At 36.2% G+C, this 19,203-nt stretch overlaps 1 protein-coding gene across 1 annotated transcript; it reads left to right on the top strand.

Moving 5' to 3' along the window:
* The first annotated feature begins 13,713 nt into the window (after positions 1 to 13,713).
* On the top strand, positions 13,714 to 17,425 carry LOC140163676 (somatostatin receptor type 4-like). The gene is made up of 3 exons (XM_072186992.1): positions 13,714 to 14,718; positions 16,374 to 16,622; positions 17,196 to 17,425. Exons 1-3 carry the CDS (start codon positions 13,971 to 13,973, stop codon positions 17,423 to 17,425), a joined length of 1,227 nt encoding a protein of 408 aa, XP_072043093.1. The 5' UTR covers positions 13,714 to 13,970.
* The last annotated feature ends 1,778 nt before the right edge of the window (positions 17,426 to 19,203 follow it).

The following is a 19,203-nucleotide window of genomic DNA, read 5'->3' as shown; positions in this document are numbered from 1 at the left end:
CAGGCTCTTACATCAAAGATTTGGCATTGGTATGGGCGCTATTAAAAAGCTCTCCAAAGAACTAGAGGTTCGACCGGGGTCTATATCTTATTTAGGCTTTGAGACTCAGCCAAGCACAGATCAATTATCACACAAACAACAAGACAACCAAAACCACAATTTACTGATATTTATGTAATTTATTTCCTTAACACATCTTCTTCATTTCGTCCCCAACTTTAGAATAAAACTAACAGGTGAACTGGGAGTATTACAAACTCCATTATCAAAGTAAATATATAGCGATAATTATACTCGCTCTAGTCTAACAGGCTGTTTCCAAATCTGGATGCACACGGATATATTAGGGAGAGATGTTACCTCTCTGAGTGGATGTTACAAGCTACAACTAAATCACAGCTCCACAATAACTCTGTTAACAAAAGATCATTGTGACGTTTTCGTTGGACTAACCAAAATAATACTGGAGAGTGATTTCTCACTCGGGGTGAATGACACTATAATTTTGATTAAATAATAAACTAAAATAGAAGGGCCGGGATATAAAATATATCGCCACAACAACATATTAAACATGTTAAACACCAGCTGAATCAGAGCTTCAGTACAGTTTCACATGTCTCTACCACCAGCATTATTTTTACGCAATAGAACAAATTAGTTTGATCTTTCGATCCCAATCTGTGCATGTAATGATATTGGCAAAGACGATCCAATACTTGATTGTTCATTAATTACATGCATGAAAGTAGCATCGTTGATCCATCCAAAGATTGAACAAATTTGGTTCTAGTAAAAAGTAAAAGACATTTTAGGTTGTGCAGGACATATGCTTCACCACTTTTTATCAGCTCCCATCAGTTATGTGTTTCAGAAATACTTGAATGAGCAATTGTTTGAACTCATTGTTTGATGCTTAACCAAGCATGAAGATCCACTGCAGTGTACAATCATCACGGTCAATGGGGCTCACACAGGGTTCAAATTGTGAAGTGCAAAAGTCTGATTTTTTGAGTAGTGCATATAACATTTTGTCCTATTTGTCCTAACTAAAATTATGTGACGGCCCTATATAACTCTGACTGTACTCAAAACTACGAAAAATCCAAAACCGATTCAAGAGAGCCATTTATGGAAGCAATGCATATCTGCTATTATGTATTACAAACAGTAACCAAGCAACAACAACGTACACAACAATAATCCATTAAAAACTATGATTAGAAATAGGTAATTATCAAAATCATAAATCTAATTTTCAAAGCAGATATCTATCAAAAGTAGTAGTGTGACGTGTCCTTTCTTGGAAAAAAGCATCGCCGTAAAAAAACATATCATTAACAAAAAGAAAATACGTTCATTAAAGACAAGTCTTTTGTTATGGTAAAGAAAACATATCATTTACACGATCGATATATTGCCTTTAACCATAACCTGTGTGTTCACAGAAAACCAGGAACATATGGCAAATTTGAAACTGTCCTACAGAATCGGCGCTGACTCTTGGTTTTCATGTAATTCTTACTTCACCCTTTCAATACACTCAGAACGCTACTGATCATCCTCTATTGTTATGCATAGTCGTGCTAAAATGTGACTGGACGCGGCGAATCAGCCGTAAAGTCGGCCCCGGTCAATTTTGTTTTATTTCGTGTTTAGAAAATATATACCATAAGCTTTAAAATGGTATATCATTTGACTTCAAAAGATATCCAAAAGCGGGGTTATGATTTGTTGAACTCTGTTCCTTCGACAAAATTGTATTTTTTATCGGTTCTACATGTGTCTCTTTTTCTACATTTCTGGTACGGTAATAAATATCAAGCAGTCATAATTGGCGGTCATTTCAAATCATCCCCAGGGCTCAAATAAAAGTCTCAACATCAGAAATCCACAAATCAGCAATAGCAGAACACGTAGCAGCCGAGAATCACGTAATTGGGTGGGAGGAGGCACATATCATTGACCAAGAAACAGACAAAACAACACGCTGGCTGAAGGAGGCAATCTGGATAAGAAGTAGGGGGCAGAACACCATGAACAAAGACGAGGGGGCTTACAAACTCGATAAGATTTACGATCAATTCATCAAAAAACAGCAACCAGGAAGTTTGGTTACGTCATCAAGACCAAACAGTGTTGCCGTTTCATCAAACATCTAGAAACACCACAACAGAGTAATCAAGATTCCTGATAGGAATTGAAATATTTCTGAGTAAGTACCAGCATAATTGGATCTGAAAAAAGAACCTTTTCTACTGTATTGAACTATGAACGATCCTGATGAATCTGTTTCAAGAGTACATAGCATTAAATTTATAAAGTTTACTTCGAGGACCGAATTTAATAATCAAATCTCTATTATATTACGTATTTCAAAACCTTTTTATAATTTATTTGATATCAGAAGGACATATCCTGTATTCAGAATGCAATTTGACGTGTCTCATGTGATCGCAGGTCCCTCAAAAATACTGTGCAAAGGTGGGTGACCGAGCCCTTAACAGAGTTGCGATTTAATTACGTACCACTTCAATTTAACACTTCGAGCAGAGCTATTGTGGAATTACTATGACGACTCTAAATAGTTATCCTAAACTGGTAAAACGACGTATAGGTGTATCGCTCTTTATTGTATTACTTTCGATATTTTACACCCTCCTTAACTCAAAGGTTAAAGTAATTAATTGTAACATTTCTGTAAGAAGTAGAATTGTATTTCTTTGCCACAAAATGTTGGTTTTCACTGTCAGGTAATGTCCCATTCTAATGTTGAATGGACAGATGATGCAAAACAAAGATAATTATTATTTACACTTGAACGTTCTAGAATATTTTAATAAATAGAAAATAACATGGGTTTAATGACATCACCTGTCTATACTCGACACACAACGATAAGGGGTTATTTGGATTTGTATTATGTTAGATTTGCTGTAATGAAAAGGATATATTTTATTTTTTATAAATAAACATGATTTTTACCAGGTCCCCCATCGCAAATAAAAAATCATGTTTATTTATATAAATTCCCGTCGATCACGCCACTGTTTTCCGAGGACATTTTATTTTGAGGATTGTTACAGGCGACTCGTCAATTGCATTCTCATTATTGCAAAGTAAAAAACCTTGGACACTCAATTTGTTTCAATATGGACCGTGTATGAGAAGGCAGTAACCACTGACAAATGAGATGGCTCGTTACTTCTTGCTAATAACACAAACGCTTATCTCTAGTGACTGAAACGTAAAAAGGCGCTTCAACTTAAAACTCCGCCCTCGTTGGTTTCACACTCGCCGCGCAATCTGTCATTGGAAATAAAAAACAGAGTTAAGAAACTTCAAAGGTTGTCACCACAGTGGTTGTCACTGTTAAAGCGCTTGAAAAGCTACATCGTTTTCCATGTTTCATGCATTAGTTTCTGGATTCGCATTGTTCTTAAGCAGACATTGTGGCTACAAACAGGAAAATTAAAGTCAGTTGGAAATTATGCGACTGTATGGAGTGTACGAGGAGAGGTAAGACGCATTGTTTTTCATATAAGGCACTTTCAGATCCATGCAAAGCAGTAAAATATATTTTTTAGGAATGAATATTTTTAAGAATGAAGAATTAAGTCACTGTTATTATTATTGGTCGTTTAGTCATATGCAAAGAATTGACAAAAGTAACAAAACGAAACTTTACCCGTTCATATATTCGAAATGGGGATACTACACCCCTGGCCAATTTTGTGCCTATTTTTGTATTTTTCGCAAAAACTACTGCACTGAAAATTCAGAGCAACTCAAAGCAAGTAGTTATTGACTTATTAATCAAATATTGGGTTTCCCTCATTTTTGACTTTAACTCCACAACTGTTGTCTATGCTGAAATACAATTGAATACATGAATACAAAACCCACCCAAGTCCATGGGAAGTGATTTTGAGAGAAAAACCTGTGTATCATTTTAATTCCTTAAGTTAGATTTACCTGGTCAATATGGTAAGTTTTACGTGCAAATGAGTGGATTAAACTGTATAAAGTATGACGATTAGCATTTAGAGACTTTGTAGGGTTCATTTTAAATTTTGGACTTGGGTGGTTTTTTGAATCATATACAAAGACAACAACGTTGGAATGAGATTACCACTAGTAAGATAATACAAAATAAAGCACACAGGTATGAATAATGTTGATAAGCATTCTGCCATGTAATATAAACCACACATGTTCCTTTATTAAACCCTTTTTTCCTTCAAAAGTCGCTCTCCAGCCATGAATGTGTTACAAGTGGACTTTTATACATACTGGATTTCAATCAATGTGTTACAAGACTCAAATCACGGAATTTGGTGGTTCTTTCATACATGCTATTTCTCACATGCTCAATAGACACAGATGATGAATTTGAGTTGTTCTTTCATACATATGACAGGCCTATGTATAGCAACAATTTCCCATGCTTAACTCAATTTGGCCAACGTATGGACTTGGGTGGGTTTTGTATTCATATATTCAATTTCCAGTGCAGTAGTTGTAGTCCTTGCCCCTATAATATATATATCTTACTTGTCCCCAATGCGCTATAATTTTTGACAAAAATGCAAAAATAGTACCCCCTTAAGACAGCAATTTTGGGGTGGCCTGGGCCCACAAATAGATGCGAGATTAATTTTACAATGTCATTTATGTCAAATATCAAATGCGTATATCAATTTATAGCAATAATTGGCGGTTTAAACGTAAATGACTGATTTCCAATATTTTAATTTTTAAAGAAATCTGTAAGCATATGGCCAAATACGATTATTTTGGTTTGATTTCTGTAATTATGGACTATAAATTTAATTTCACTGTCACCTTTTCTCGACTTTCTCGAAAAATCCAATTTTTGTCTATAATAGTAAACCTGTAAATAAACAAACTGGCAATAGAAGCGGTATATCTGATCCACTTCAAAGGCACGCTGACTAAATTGTTAGCACAATAGACTGGTACGTTCTATTGAATGTTACGTAAATACTTCAATAGATGTTGGGTTGACGACTTTCCTGGTCTCACTTCCCTGGTATCACCAGATAGAGGAGACCTATAGCTATACATTGGTATTACGGTATATGTCAGTGGTTCAGTAGGAACAGGGTAAATGAAATTATTGTTGATTGAATGATTGACCGATCGCTTGTTTGGTTATGTCATTGATTGATTGATTGACTGATTTGTCTTACTTCTATTATATTGATAAATTGATTAATTGATGGCTGCTAGATTGAGAGAATAAAGGTATTGTTTTTAGCCGCTGGAGTGCATCTATCGTCTCATATAACACGGGCGACATCATTATTGTAAGTAAAATTAAACACTTTAATTCAAATAAAAATATCGTAAGTATTACAAATTTTAATCAAATTAAATTCTACATTTTACAAGGAATTACCTAGGGCTTAAAATCGACCAGTCCCGTTGTTGCAGTGCGCCTCCGATTGGTTCAAATAGCGAGTCCGCGTATCGCGCCAATGCACACTCGCTTACCCGTGTGATATCGTGTCATATCACACAAGTTCTATGTTACCGAATTGTTTTCTCACAACCTCATAAGACAATTGTAATTTCAATGATTATTGTCCATCCCGCCAAGGTCATGTAATCATGTTAGACATATATGTCAATGCGTGTGTCCTGTAGTATTCTGAAAAGAAGAGCAATCAAATTACGTAAAAAGGAGTAGCACACAATTGATTTCCTTTTGAACAGCTTGTGGCATTCAGGGCATTGATGTAATTACAACACCAACCTCTGTCATTGTCTATAACACAGTTTAGAAACATCTAGGGCATTATTTATCTCATAAGCAACGTTGGTTCATAAATGCCAAAATACCAAAAGTGAAAAAATACTTGTCAACAGGGTATAACCATGATAACGTAATTTGAACATTGTTAAAGATACATAGCGAGAGACTTGCGGAACGGCGAGTATAACAATTTCTTTGGAAAGAAGGTTGTATATTTGGGGACGCGAGCCCCCCAGGTTAAAAGCAGGAGGTGGCAGAAAGGAAGGGGTGGCAGAAGAATAAGGGGCGGTACAAAGATTTTAAAAAGGGCGGACAATTGTGAAAAATTTTTACAATTGTGAAACAAATGGAATTATACATAAAAAGATCCTTTGCTCTTCACTTTTTCAAACCATCCAAAAATATTAAGTCAACCTTTAAGGGCTGTTGATGAAGGGGCGGCAAAATTCACCTTTTCAAGTTTCAAGTTTCAAGTTTTTATTTGGAATTCACTTTTACATCAGCGGCACTCATCTATCTGATGGTGCATCCAAGACATTAAATATACAAACAAAGCTTAATAATTATCAACAATTATAATAACAAAGTAAAAATATACTCAAGCAAAGGGTACATATAAATAATCTAAAGTGAGGAAGAGGGCTAAAGAAAGAGAACGGATGAAAGAAAGAAAGAAAGAAAGAAAGAAAGAAAGAAAGAAAGAAAAGAAAGAAAGAAAGAAAGAAAGAAAGAAAGAAAGAAAGAAAGAAAGAAAGAAAGAAAGAAAGAAGAAAAAAACGAAAGAAAGAAATAACTTAATAAAAAAAAAAAAAAAAAAGACACGTACAGTGTCATACAGATATACTTATACTTTATAATACATGTTTGTATGAGCTTCATAAATCAATACATTAATATGGGTTATGAGATCATAAGTCTTTCAATATATTACTCCTTTCTTTCCACGCATCAGTGAGAAACATTTTACTACATTTATCAAGTATAGACCCTAGATCATAGCTATCTTCGAAGATGTTATCTAAGAGGAGATGGTGTCTAATATTTGCATCCCCAACCGAGAACATATGCCAAATTACTTCCCACCCTTTAGAACATAGATCTCTTTCAAGTCTTTTGAAGTGGTCGTTCCTTATGTAGTCCAAACTTGTACAATTGAATAGAAAGTGATCAACTGATTCCTCCTGGTTTAAATTGCATAACTTACAAAGACCCGTGTTTATATCTGACCATGACTTTTCCTTCCTTCCAAATCTAAAGAATTAGAGCGGGCTTTGAATTTTAAGTTTGACCCATAAAAATTCAGTTTATCAAGTAGGTATGGTTCTAGTGATGGTCGCTCTTTGTACCTAACATAGTCGTCAAGAGAAGATTTATTCAAGGCTTTGATTCTCCAATTGTCATAATCAAGCTCTTTATTTACATTCTTAAAGGTGTTTGACCAATCTGCATTGTTTGATTGGTCGGTGAACCCATAATTGTAAAACATACTCATATTACATTTTTCTAGAGAACTTTCCATATCACAAAGCCAGCCCCATTTCAATTTGTCTTTGACTTGGAAGATTGCTTTAAACAATAGTTTTGGTAACCTGTTTTCATCCATATCCTGAAGCCTCTTAAAGTACTTGGCACGAATATTACTTTGGATAGAGGCAATAGTTTGCCATCCAAGATCACCATATAGGGCCTCTTTAGCAACGTTTCTTGGTGCTTTGAGAATAGCTCGAGCCATGTGGTATTGAATATTTTCGAGCTTGTCTATCACTGTGATACCTTTACAAAACCATATTGCACATGCGTAATTGATTGATGACAGTCCAATTGATTTCCATAGGAGATCACCATAATAGACCCTATTAAAGTCATCTTGGTCATCAATTATTGATTTGATATAACTAATTAATCGATTACCTCTTTTAACAACTTCCTCGATATGAGAGTGATCTGACATGTTCCTTGAAATGGTAACACCTAAATATTTGTACTCGTTGACCTCTGTGATGAAACTATTACAAAGTTTCCATTTTCTATCTACATTAACACGCTGCCCGGTGATGAGAACATTCGATTTGGTATAATTAAACGACATTTTGCATTTATTAGAAAACTCGCTTGCTGTGTTAAGGAGTAGGTTAAGGTCATTATCATTATTTCCAATCAGAACTACAGCCACTGTATTCTGACTGAAATTAAATATTTTAGCTACGATTATCATCTAATTTTAAACGTTTGTTACAAACCAACTATGTAACTGGGGATATGATATACTCCCGCGTTGAAATTTCTTTCTGTACACCTATAACCGCAGAAAATGTTAAATTGTAATGATACTACAAATGGAGACGTATCAAACCTAACTGTTACTAAAATATAAACTCTTTAATCAATAATAGTCATAATTGCAGGAACCTGGAACCATCATTTATCATTTATTACAAAAATAAATAAAGAAAAAATATCCTTATTTTTCGGTAAATTACACAATAAAATTCCATTTACAAAAATGGCGGCGCTGTTTAATGAGGCTCATTATGACGTCAATACCCTGTTGCTATCAAACAGTTATCATGATCGACTTGCAGTTAACCCGACTGCACTGCTGGTCATCATCAACACTAATGTTTGATACAAACGCTATTTGGGTTCGGTTGTTGTTATTATCTTGGTGTTGTTTTTTTCGGCCGTCCAGATCTCTGGCGATTGTCCATTGAGCCATGAATCTCCTTTTCTCTCAAATTATATCGAACAGATCCCTCGTCAATATTCAATAATACTGCAATTTCACGGTTAGATGTTCCTTCACTATGATATGCTTCTATCATTCCCTTCTGGTAATCGGTAGTTTTTGGCATTTTGAGCCTGATCTGATGTTAAAACTGAACAATTTTGGAAGACGAAATTAAACTACAATGCGCTGCTAGATAGAAAATCCCTGTAGTGAGGCTGCATGATATTATCTGTATGGAAGTTATCTATTTTGAATCGTGGCAAATAACATAATCGCATAACAATAAATAATAATAATAAGTAAGTTACAGTAGTCGAGTCGAGATGTCACATATGCATGGACAAGTTTCTCTGTTGACTCTTGGTTGAGATACTTGCGGATTTGTCCAATAGAGCGAATGGCAAGAGAAGCGGCCTGGCACAGTTTGTTCACATGTGCTTTCAAGGAGAGGTGATGATCAAATGTGACCCCTAGGTTCCGGACCTGATTAGATGGTAAAATATCACTTTGTCCGATAAAGATAGCACTAATGGGGTCAGTGAGTGTAAAAGGAGAGCTGATGTGTACTACCTCAGTCTAAAAATTGTTATCATTAAGCTGAAGCTTGTTCACTGGCAACCAACGCTTAACATCAGCAATGCAGCTCTCCAACCGGGAAATGGCAGCATCTCTTTCATCAGGGTAAAATGAACAGTACAACTGTGTATCATCCGCGTAAGAGATCACATTGATATCATGTCCAGAAATCACATCTTCAAGCAGGGCACTGTACATAGTGAATTTTGAAGGTCCAACCACCGATCCTTGCGGAACGCCGTAAATAAGTTTATGAGATTGTGAAACTTGAGAACCAACTGCAATCGACTGCACCCGATCTGTGTTGTAGGATTAATTACTATTCCGTTGTAATCGGGGATACCTTTATTCCTCTAGTATCACAATTCATAACCTTGAACATTTTGTTATGAATTCGGCAGAGTGACGAATCGAGAATTTTGAGCAAATTGAGTTTTTATATGCTTATGATTATGTTTCAGGTTATCTTTTATTTCCACCAAAAGTGGTAAATCTTACTTCCCGACGTAGTTATTGAAATTTTGATTTGGACGAATCGCTACTCGATACACACATATGTACACGTAATACACTGTGTGAATACGGCCGTGTTGTCACGGTCAGATGCCGTGCAGGGATGGATATTCTGTATTACAGCATACGTATGGTCACGGTGTATCCCGTGGTCAAAATACTACGTACTTTAGTACAGTAATAGCGCCCTCTGTTGGTCATAATTTACTTTTCGTATTTACAACGTAGTAAAGAAATATTTGATGTAATATGCGACCCCATAGAATATAAAAAGCAGAATATTGGTATGTTAAAAATCAAAATGAGGTATGGGGCTGGCTGGGGTGGCTACGGGGTGTTATCTCAAAAGACAATATTGCTCAAAGACAATATTGTTTAAGGTTGCGCCGCAGGCTTGTAAAGAAACAATGTTGCTCCAAAGACAATAGCAAACAAGATTAAACTATAAATTAGCTCCCGATAGAGGGCAGGGCCAGAAGAATGAGGGAAATTATGGGGTAAAGAGTAAATTAGCTCCCGATAGAGGGCAGGGCCTGAAGAATGAGGGAAATTATGGGGTAAAGAGTAAAAAATGTAAAAGTAGGCCTATGAAATAGGTGACGAGCTGTCCGTAAATATAACAGAATTTTCGTTATCAGCTCGTCATCCTTAAGGTTACTCTTGCTTTCTCTTGCATACGTATGCTGTAATACAGAATATTCATCCCAGCACGGCATCTACCGTGACAATACGACCGTATTGAATGTGTTACGTGTACAATATGTGTTTATTGGGTGTATCGCGCATAAGTGCGATAAATGAATTCGGCAAAAAGATGAATCGTATACTTAGCTGTACAAATCAGGTTGATCTAATGTATTGTATAGCTGCAAACCCCGCATTTTCTATATTGAATGTCCTATACTAATATATTTGATACCAACGTATAGCTGTAGGTATCTTCTATCCAATGATACCAAAATTAGTACACATTTCCCGCATAATATCGCTATGGCTTAATAATGTGAGGTAAGTCTACAAAGCCTTATGACAACCAGTAATTTCTATACAACCCCCCCAAATCAAGGATGTGTGCTATGGTTTACACGTAGTTGAATGCGTATTCGACCCCAAATACGACTCTCTGCTCAGTGGTAGAGATATTTTGGATACAGCATAAAGCCGAATAGTTGTTAAAACGCGTTTTAGTAGAAAGCAACAATACATTTTCATCAAACGTTGGTTGGAGCAGTTCAGTTCTACAAATCAAACCACATCCCAGAGGCTAAATTACACGATAACTTAATAGCATCAATAGCATCAATACTTATAGCCATCACAAAACAAACATTATAATGTATGCCAATAAGGACATGATATCAACACCATTACTATAAACAAACAAAAGTATGTTACAACGGGTATGGTAAAATTGAAACAGTAATTGAACACGTTGGGAAAATAAAAATGGACTGAGACGACCAGCAGAGATAATATACATGGCTAAAAATCTAAACACTAGTGCCATAACTTTGGGTTTTTTCATGCTGTGTGTTGTTATATAACTTGTTATGCGCATATATATAGCTCATTTGCATTTTGCTTTCCGTAATTTTCATGAAACTTCGATTAATGCTAGATTACTGGCTTTGGAAAAATATCATTTGAGCAGTATAACCTTTGCTGGCTAAAAACATTATTTTTGGAAATGTGATTTAAAATGAAAGGGGCAACTTTGGGTGGGTAGTTTTCTCTTTTCACGTTTTCCATTAAAATCGTCGAAATGTGACTGAAGTTAGACAACCTAATGTTTCGTAATTTTATTAGGGGGCAGTTGCTTTTGTTTTGAACCCTCAAGTACTTGAATAATGCATAACGATCTTTAAAGAAACAATACGACATGAAATTAAACATATAAAATGCCACTTTCTCCGTTTTCATATTCACAACAGGTTCTGTACGGAGCGTCTTGGTTGAAAAAGGGATGAATTAAATAGAAAGAACAATTGTTGCTTTTCCTCTATTTTATTTTCACCAAATTGACAGAAACGATTAAGCATGAAATTGCATTCTTTAATAGTGGGAATATGACAACAGGAGTCACGAGTCCTTCAATAACCCTGAAAGTTAAAATACCGAGTGCGTTACATAAAACAAAATGGTTGTTAAAACTCAATTGCATATCCGTATATATCGTAGTCACATTGATCGTTATTACTTTTACCAAGGACAAGCCCTGTTAAATAATTTGATCTCTAATATAAACGCGCAGAAAAATGAAGCACTCTGCAAATACTTATTAAGTCTCACTAAAAGCACTTAATTTATGGAATCTAATGGTGATAGAAAAATCGCCATCTAAGATGTAATTAAATGTAATGTAACAATTACGGAATTGTGTCTGCTGTTGTCCCAGAATGATCTATACCATGTTTGAAAAAATATTAAAAATATATAGTCAACAGTGTACCTAATTTTATTAAATGCAATGCAATGGCAAACATGTTTTCTACTTATTCTGCGACTTTCATGGCAATAGCTTATATCGTTTTGGCGTGACATTGATATTGCTGAAAGAGGACGAAAACTGCATTTGTGTAATATACAGTGCAAAGGCATCATAACAAATGGATGCTTTATCACCATCGTTCAGCCGTATCGTGCAATATATTGGAAAATCCTATATTCTTTTTTATGTGATTTTTAACACAATTTTTACCCAAAAATTCATTTCATTATTACAGACGATATAACTTTCTCAAGGATTCTTAATTTTAATATTCTCCGTTACATAGCTGTGGGTTTGCCAAATATATTGTGGACATAAATAAATGCTGCGACACTAAGGACAAGCATTCTCTTTACTTTTATGACAAATCCATCACTGATGGCATTTAAAAAGATGAAACCCACCGCAATAATTATCTACAAAACTGCTGCTAAAGAACGGGGCACAACACATGTACATGAATAACATTTTCCTTTGTGCTGAACGGTTAGTAATTTGACAGGTTTTCAAAATAGCTTGTTTTGTCAAAACTTGGAATTCACCATTTTTACGCAATATCCTGTAACTTCTATTACTAACGTCTAATTTCTAAAATCTGAAATTCCCAAGTTAGTTAAATATATGTAAATTTTAGAATTCAAAACAATACCACCAATAGTAATGCTCTTAATACCTAAAACAAAATTTAACTTTCCAGGTATAGATCATTCTGGGACACCCTGTAGCATACCAACGAAACTTTAATTAAAAGAAACGCAAGCAGAAAATTTGATTTAATTACAGTTTAAATGCTTAACAATTCAACTGGAAACATTTCGGTTGTGTAACATTTTGAAATAACTTGAAAGTTAGATCTCCTTACAACGGGCTGAGGTTAGTTAGAAATCACTTGACCTTATACCGTTTACTATTTAGGATATATTTAGTATTCTTCTTGGATTTGCAACCATCCACAATAAATTACTGTATAACAAGATGCGAACTACCTTAAAAGGTTATCATACAATAAACTTAACATCACAACAAATAGCAGCCGATAAATTGTTGCCCATAACACCTAGTTATGACAAACGTGTATAATTACGTATAATTGCTTAGCCAGTGGGTGGAGGTGAGGGGATTGGAGCTTTGATGTGACCGGTGCTCTCCCCCGCTCATCATATTTTTACGTGATTTAGTGTTATTTTAGTTTTATGAATTAACACCCCTTTACCTTCACTGTACAAACTAGTATTTATTAAGTGTTCATTAAGTGTTGCTCCTTGGACAGGAGGTGGATTAAGAAAGAATACATAAATGCTAAATGAGGAACTTAACATTAGTGCTTTCTGCTGAAATACCTAGAAATGAGCATCGGTCACACCTCACCTCAATCCCCTTACCACCACCCACTCATTACTCAAAACTCCATAACAATAAAGTCGTAGATATGTGAAACTACTGTATAAACGCGCCACGGTAATGAAAAGAGACGACCATGATTTATTATTATTGATGCGCTTGTTTTATAACAATAAATGCGGGAATTCCTATTCTGTTCCTAACTGATATTTATTTCATTTGGTTCTTTTCTTTTAGGTAAATGGACAATTAACGTCACCAAGCAACGCTTTCGCTGTTACATATAAACTAACCTGAAAATAGTATAAAGACACAACAAAGATCATTCTGAGGATTACTTGAGCAAGAATAAGTGATTGTATCAAAGTAAAAAAATAAAATAAAGTGACTTTTGCACAAACTCACTGGTGAAGAAAAAACAAACAAAAATATACATGTAGCTTCGAGAAATATTAGCAAGCAGACATTTCAAGACGCAAGCAAGTCTATACTCACAATATTTATTTCGTGCGACAGAGAAGTTTTGAAATCGGATTGTTCTCATTATGGAAGTTGAATTGAACGAGACTGTGAATGAAACGGATCAGTTATTATGGTCAGAAGGAATCGAACCCGGAAATGAAGGCGACGATACGAGCGGTGGATGGGGTATCGGTGGAATCGAAAATAGCACAGCTATTCGGACAGTGTACGGAATTATTGCTTTTATTGGTATTCTGGGGAACGCTGTGGTTTGTTTTGCCCTAATTCGAGTAGCTAACTTACGGAAACGCACCAGCTCTTTTATTATTCATTTGGCCATAACCGATCTCGTGACATCCATTTGGGTCATCCCATTTCACCTTTTCCCCAATAACCCTATTATTCCAAACGGAATAGCTGGGGAACTTATGTGTAGATTATATGTATCGAAATATCCATTTTGGGCAACAGTGTTTGCGTCTGTGTACAGTCTCGTCACAATCAACATTGAAAGGTACATTGCCATAGTGTACCCAACGAAATTCAAGATATGGTTTACACCGACACGAGGCGTCATTATGATGCTATTTTGTTGGGTTATTGGATTAGTGTCCAACACCTTCTTCTTCTATCTATATGATCACATCGATGGTAGTCCGATATGTGCTTTCATCTTCTGGCCAAGTCCAGGAGTCCAAAGATTTGTTGGAGTCTATATTTTCTGTTTGATTTACATTATTCCTACTGGTATAATGTTGGTTGCCCAACTGAAGATGGTGAACGCATTAAGACATCAGGCGAAATCCCTGTCGCAGAAGAACGCGCAAAATGGTATGTATGACTACTCACAGTCCGTCTTCTATTTTAAATGAACTGTATCTTTCAAAAAAACCCTTACAGGTATTCTTAGATTTTCAGAATACATTGGAAGTTAAGCACATAATTAAGCGAGTACAAAGCGTGTGGCCGGATTGTGACTTTTACATAACCATGTAGACCCTACATGTACTCCTAGCCCACTTCCAAAGTCAAAACAGGTGATTTTGTTTTTAATTTTGGTCACGGGTTTCTTACTTTTGTGGCTAAGCTTACTCCATCAGGTGTTATTAAACCTTTGTCTCAAAGCAATCTTAAGCAATATCAAGGGTTTATATTGCACTTTGCATAGCTTATAGTTATTTGATTTAGTGGCTTTATACCCTGTTTCACACCCGTGAGGCCCCGGGTTCGATTATAAGCTCTGCCTAATTTTTTTCAAGACCGGGAAAAATACTGCAATTTTTTAAGCGATCTTAGTTAGTCCTTTTCTGATAGATGTGTCTGTTACAAACACCCTTCCTCTGGAATCCAAACCACGGTCCGCCGTTGGGACAGCCACTGTAAATGCATGGAGTTTCTTTGACAAGAGACATAACAATAATCTCATAATTATTTGTCTCGACAATGTATTTCTTTCATCTTGATCGATTTGACATATATTTTAATATGCTGAACACTACACAAAAGTATTGCAACAGTGATCCAAAATCCTGTCATGACATACTGGATGGAAATGTTAAGTTGCACTTGTAGTGACATCTTGTGCCTATTCCAGTGCTCACAGTGGCGGAAAGACGGTAGTCCGTTTGAATGCAGCGAATGTACCTATGCCTGGTTTCCCCGCTGGTTTCCAAATGGTTTAATTGCTTTTTGCAAGGTATCACTCAGGAAAACGGTGGTGGGAAAATGATTCATGTAAGAGTGGACGAAGTTACTTAGAAGACTTAGGTCCTCCAAGGTCTGGGGGACTCAGAAGAAAGAAAGGTCATGTTACTACCCATTATGGTACCGGATAACCTTGAATCCCACCAAAAACATTGGTGTGTGTGTTCATTACGTGTTATGTCCTTTATGGAGTTACCACATTATCATTATTATCACAATTAAAATTCTTAAGTCTCCCAATCCTTGCAAGACGTCGGCCATCTTTGACAGTTATTTTTGTCTAATCACCACTTCCGTGCAAATTTCTTTCGTAACCATTTTCCTAATACCCTGCAATTAAAACTAAAATAAAATATTATAATATTAAAATATTTGGCGACCATTCTAAAGGCATCTGGACATTTCATTGGACTAAAGTTTCTTCGTCTCTGCATTCAAATGGGTTTCCATTTTCCGCCATTGTAAGTACTGTAATAGGCGCGTGATATCACCACGAGTGACACCTTCCATCCCATTTAATAGCCTAATCGTACTTAATTCATGCAAAAATATTTCCATCCAGAACGTCATGTGAAATCGACAGGATTTTGATATTGGAGCAATGTTCAGCTTACAGTTTGCAGAATTCTTCTTTTTTTCGACAATGTTGCAATACGTTTGCGTAGTGTGTGTATCTTCTTCCCGGGATGGACTTGTGCTGTGACAATCACACCTCAAATATCAAAAAATGAAAACCATAAAAAGAGTCACGTCATAATGATACTATGTCATATTGTTTCCAGCTACAAATGAAACGAAGCGCGAGACTTGGCAACTAAAGGCAGCTCAAGAGTTAGAAAAGATGCTTCTTTTTGTCATCATCACCTACATCTTATGTTGGGGACCAAACCAAGTCGTTTTCTTCATGTTCAATATGGGTGCACCCATCAACTTTCAAGCGATGTACTACCACATATCGGTTGTGTTAGCTGTAATGAACAGTGCCATCAATCCATTTATTTACGTGTTTAAAAATGCCAATTTCAGGAAAGGTAAGTAGAGCATGGTAGAGATCCGAGTAAAATTGAGTCGGGTCGGGAGCAATTATCCACGTCAGCGGTAGTCTACTGTAGTAGACCAGTTTAATTTATCATTCCCTAAATTAATCTCTCTGACCTGACCATGGAAAACTCATCATTCCTGTTCTGATTTAACAGCTCAGATATCCATGAGAAAGGGCAGTCACTGGAGATGTGATGTGTTTCGTCATAGATTTTAAATGGTTTCATGCATGGAAACGTATGAATTGTTTATCAAAAAAAAAAAAAAAAAAGGAATGCAGCGCAGTCTAGCGCTTGCACGACGTAGGGGTGTCTGAGGAGGATGTGCCCCTTGAGAATTTGGAATTATATCAAAATGGAGACCTATTGATGCCACGGGGGGGCATTTTTACACTATTATTGTGGACAATTTATAAAACTGAAGGACCAAATGGAGCCATTAGATGGACCATATTTACACTATCAATGTGGAATATTTTAGTGGAAAATCTTTTGAAAATGAAGGCCCAATTTGATTATTGATTAATTAATTAATTATTCATTTCTTTATCATACTGCTCACAGGTGTGATACAATCATTTGGAATCACGAAATTTGGAAACAAAGTCGATTCTGTGTCCGGGTTGCCATCAGGAAGTAACACTGCGTCCACTGCTGCTACTGGTACAGGGATAAAGGCATCAACTGTTATGAGTACCCACAGGTCGCCTGCTCCAAACAACAACGTCGGACCTCGTGCTGTAGGAGCAGCCACTACTATGAATGGGCCTCCTGCTGTAGATTCAAATGCTTAGACACGAGTAAAGGGTATACACCCCGCATACATTTAGAGCTTTTTAAGATTGCATGGGGACATCACCATGGGTCTCTGATAGTGATATCATGATATTGTGGTTATAACAGCACAAGAGTCTGTAATTTACCTCCGCTTAAATCAAAACAAAATGCAAATATCCACTTTCGTTATATCTACTTGTTGCTACTGCTCATAATATAGCTAATTTAGTTGCTGGAATTATGTCCTTTAAAAATAGCACTTTCTTAAATAGCCTTCTATTAACCAATGGAGCTCAATGAACAGGAATAAGATTTTGTTTCTTGTGATCTCACCTAGGAAAGCACGAAAGGTAACCATGACCAATAACTTTTGTCCAAAATCCTAAAGAGCCTGGGTGTATACTCAGTGTGTTTTAAATTGACGTAAATGACCCGTTTGCGAATTTGGTCGCCATCTTGGATTAAATAACACGTTTGCAGTGGCCCCCTATTCTACAACAACGATTTTTCTCTCATCATTGAAAAACGCTCAATGTATAGTGATATACCACTGCGCATGCATGCATCTCACGTGATGCAATGACGCAATCACCCTAAGTCCTATATACGCACGGAATCGCTGGCCGGGCCTGTGACACCCCATGGCTACTTGTCGGTGATCGTGTGCTTGGCACGCGAGGGGTCTAAGGTTCGAATCCAGTTGTGCTAGGTTCGAGTCCCGGGGTACCAAGTGATTTCTTTGTTCATCTTCTCTCCTTTTTCGTAACTTCCGATAACAAAAAAGCATGGGCAGTGTTAGGGTTAATAACATTTGATATAATTTATGCATGAGATATATGGCTATGTGACGGTTAGTCTCGGTTCCAACCGGTTTGTGTTCCTTCGTCACTTACCAAACCGTCTGGCGACAACCTTTTCTGATTGAATCACTGGGCTTCAGTGGTTGATGGACAGTTGTTCAATGAGCTAATGAACCGGCAACACCAATAACTGAGGCTTTCCGAGATGGCAGCGCGCATGGTATAGTTATATATTGTGTATCACAGAACATTAGTAAATGTACTCTTTTTCTTGAAACAATGTTTCTTTGTTTTCTCTTCATATATGCCAGCATGCTTATATCTAGACTATGCCATAGTCGATTTTTGATAAATAAAAATACGTTATTAATCATGATGAACGCATTCAGTTGAACTTGTAATTATACTGATATTTATTACATCAAAATACTAGTATAAAATTTTTATGAAAAAGTTTATATAATTATATTTGTGACAGTAAAAGTAAAGTATACGTAGGCTTATATTATTGAATGCAACATATCATAATGGCATAACTATAATGGCACTTCAATACTGAACAATTCTAATTTTAGAATCTGCCAGTTTATTACGAGTTAAAAATCACACTTGGGAAGCTAACATACAGAGGGAGTACGGTGACTGAAAAGATGATCAGTTGTAAAAATCTATCAATTATGCACAAATTAATTAAATCGGAGTTTTAAGCTTAAATGCAATATCCAGAGTATGCACAATCATGACAATGGGCAAGTGGACTACGGAGTAGTCTAGCTTATATCATGAAGCTTTTAAGGCTTGGCTTAAGCATTTTGCTTGAGTCTGGTCCTACCAGGACAAACAAATATAACAAATCCTTGTGTCAATAACATGCCTCACCTGGTTTAAGGTGCTATCCCTGTGGTTATACTGAGTCAGTTGTCATGAAAAAACAACAACATACATGTATATAGTAATATCCCGGTGAAAGAGTTAGAATATAACACATTCACCCG

Source organism: Amphiura filiformis, chromosome 1 (genome assembly GCF_039555335.1).
Source record: "Amphiura filiformis chromosome 1, Afil_fr2py, whole genome shotgun sequence".
In the NCBI taxonomy this organism is placed as follows: domain Eukaryota; kingdom Metazoa; phylum Echinodermata; class Ophiuroidea; order Amphilepidida; family Amphiuridae; genus Amphiura; species Amphiura filiformis.
The sequence above is the reverse complement of the archived record's forward strand: the minus strand, read 5'-3'. Positions and strand labels throughout refer to the sequence as shown.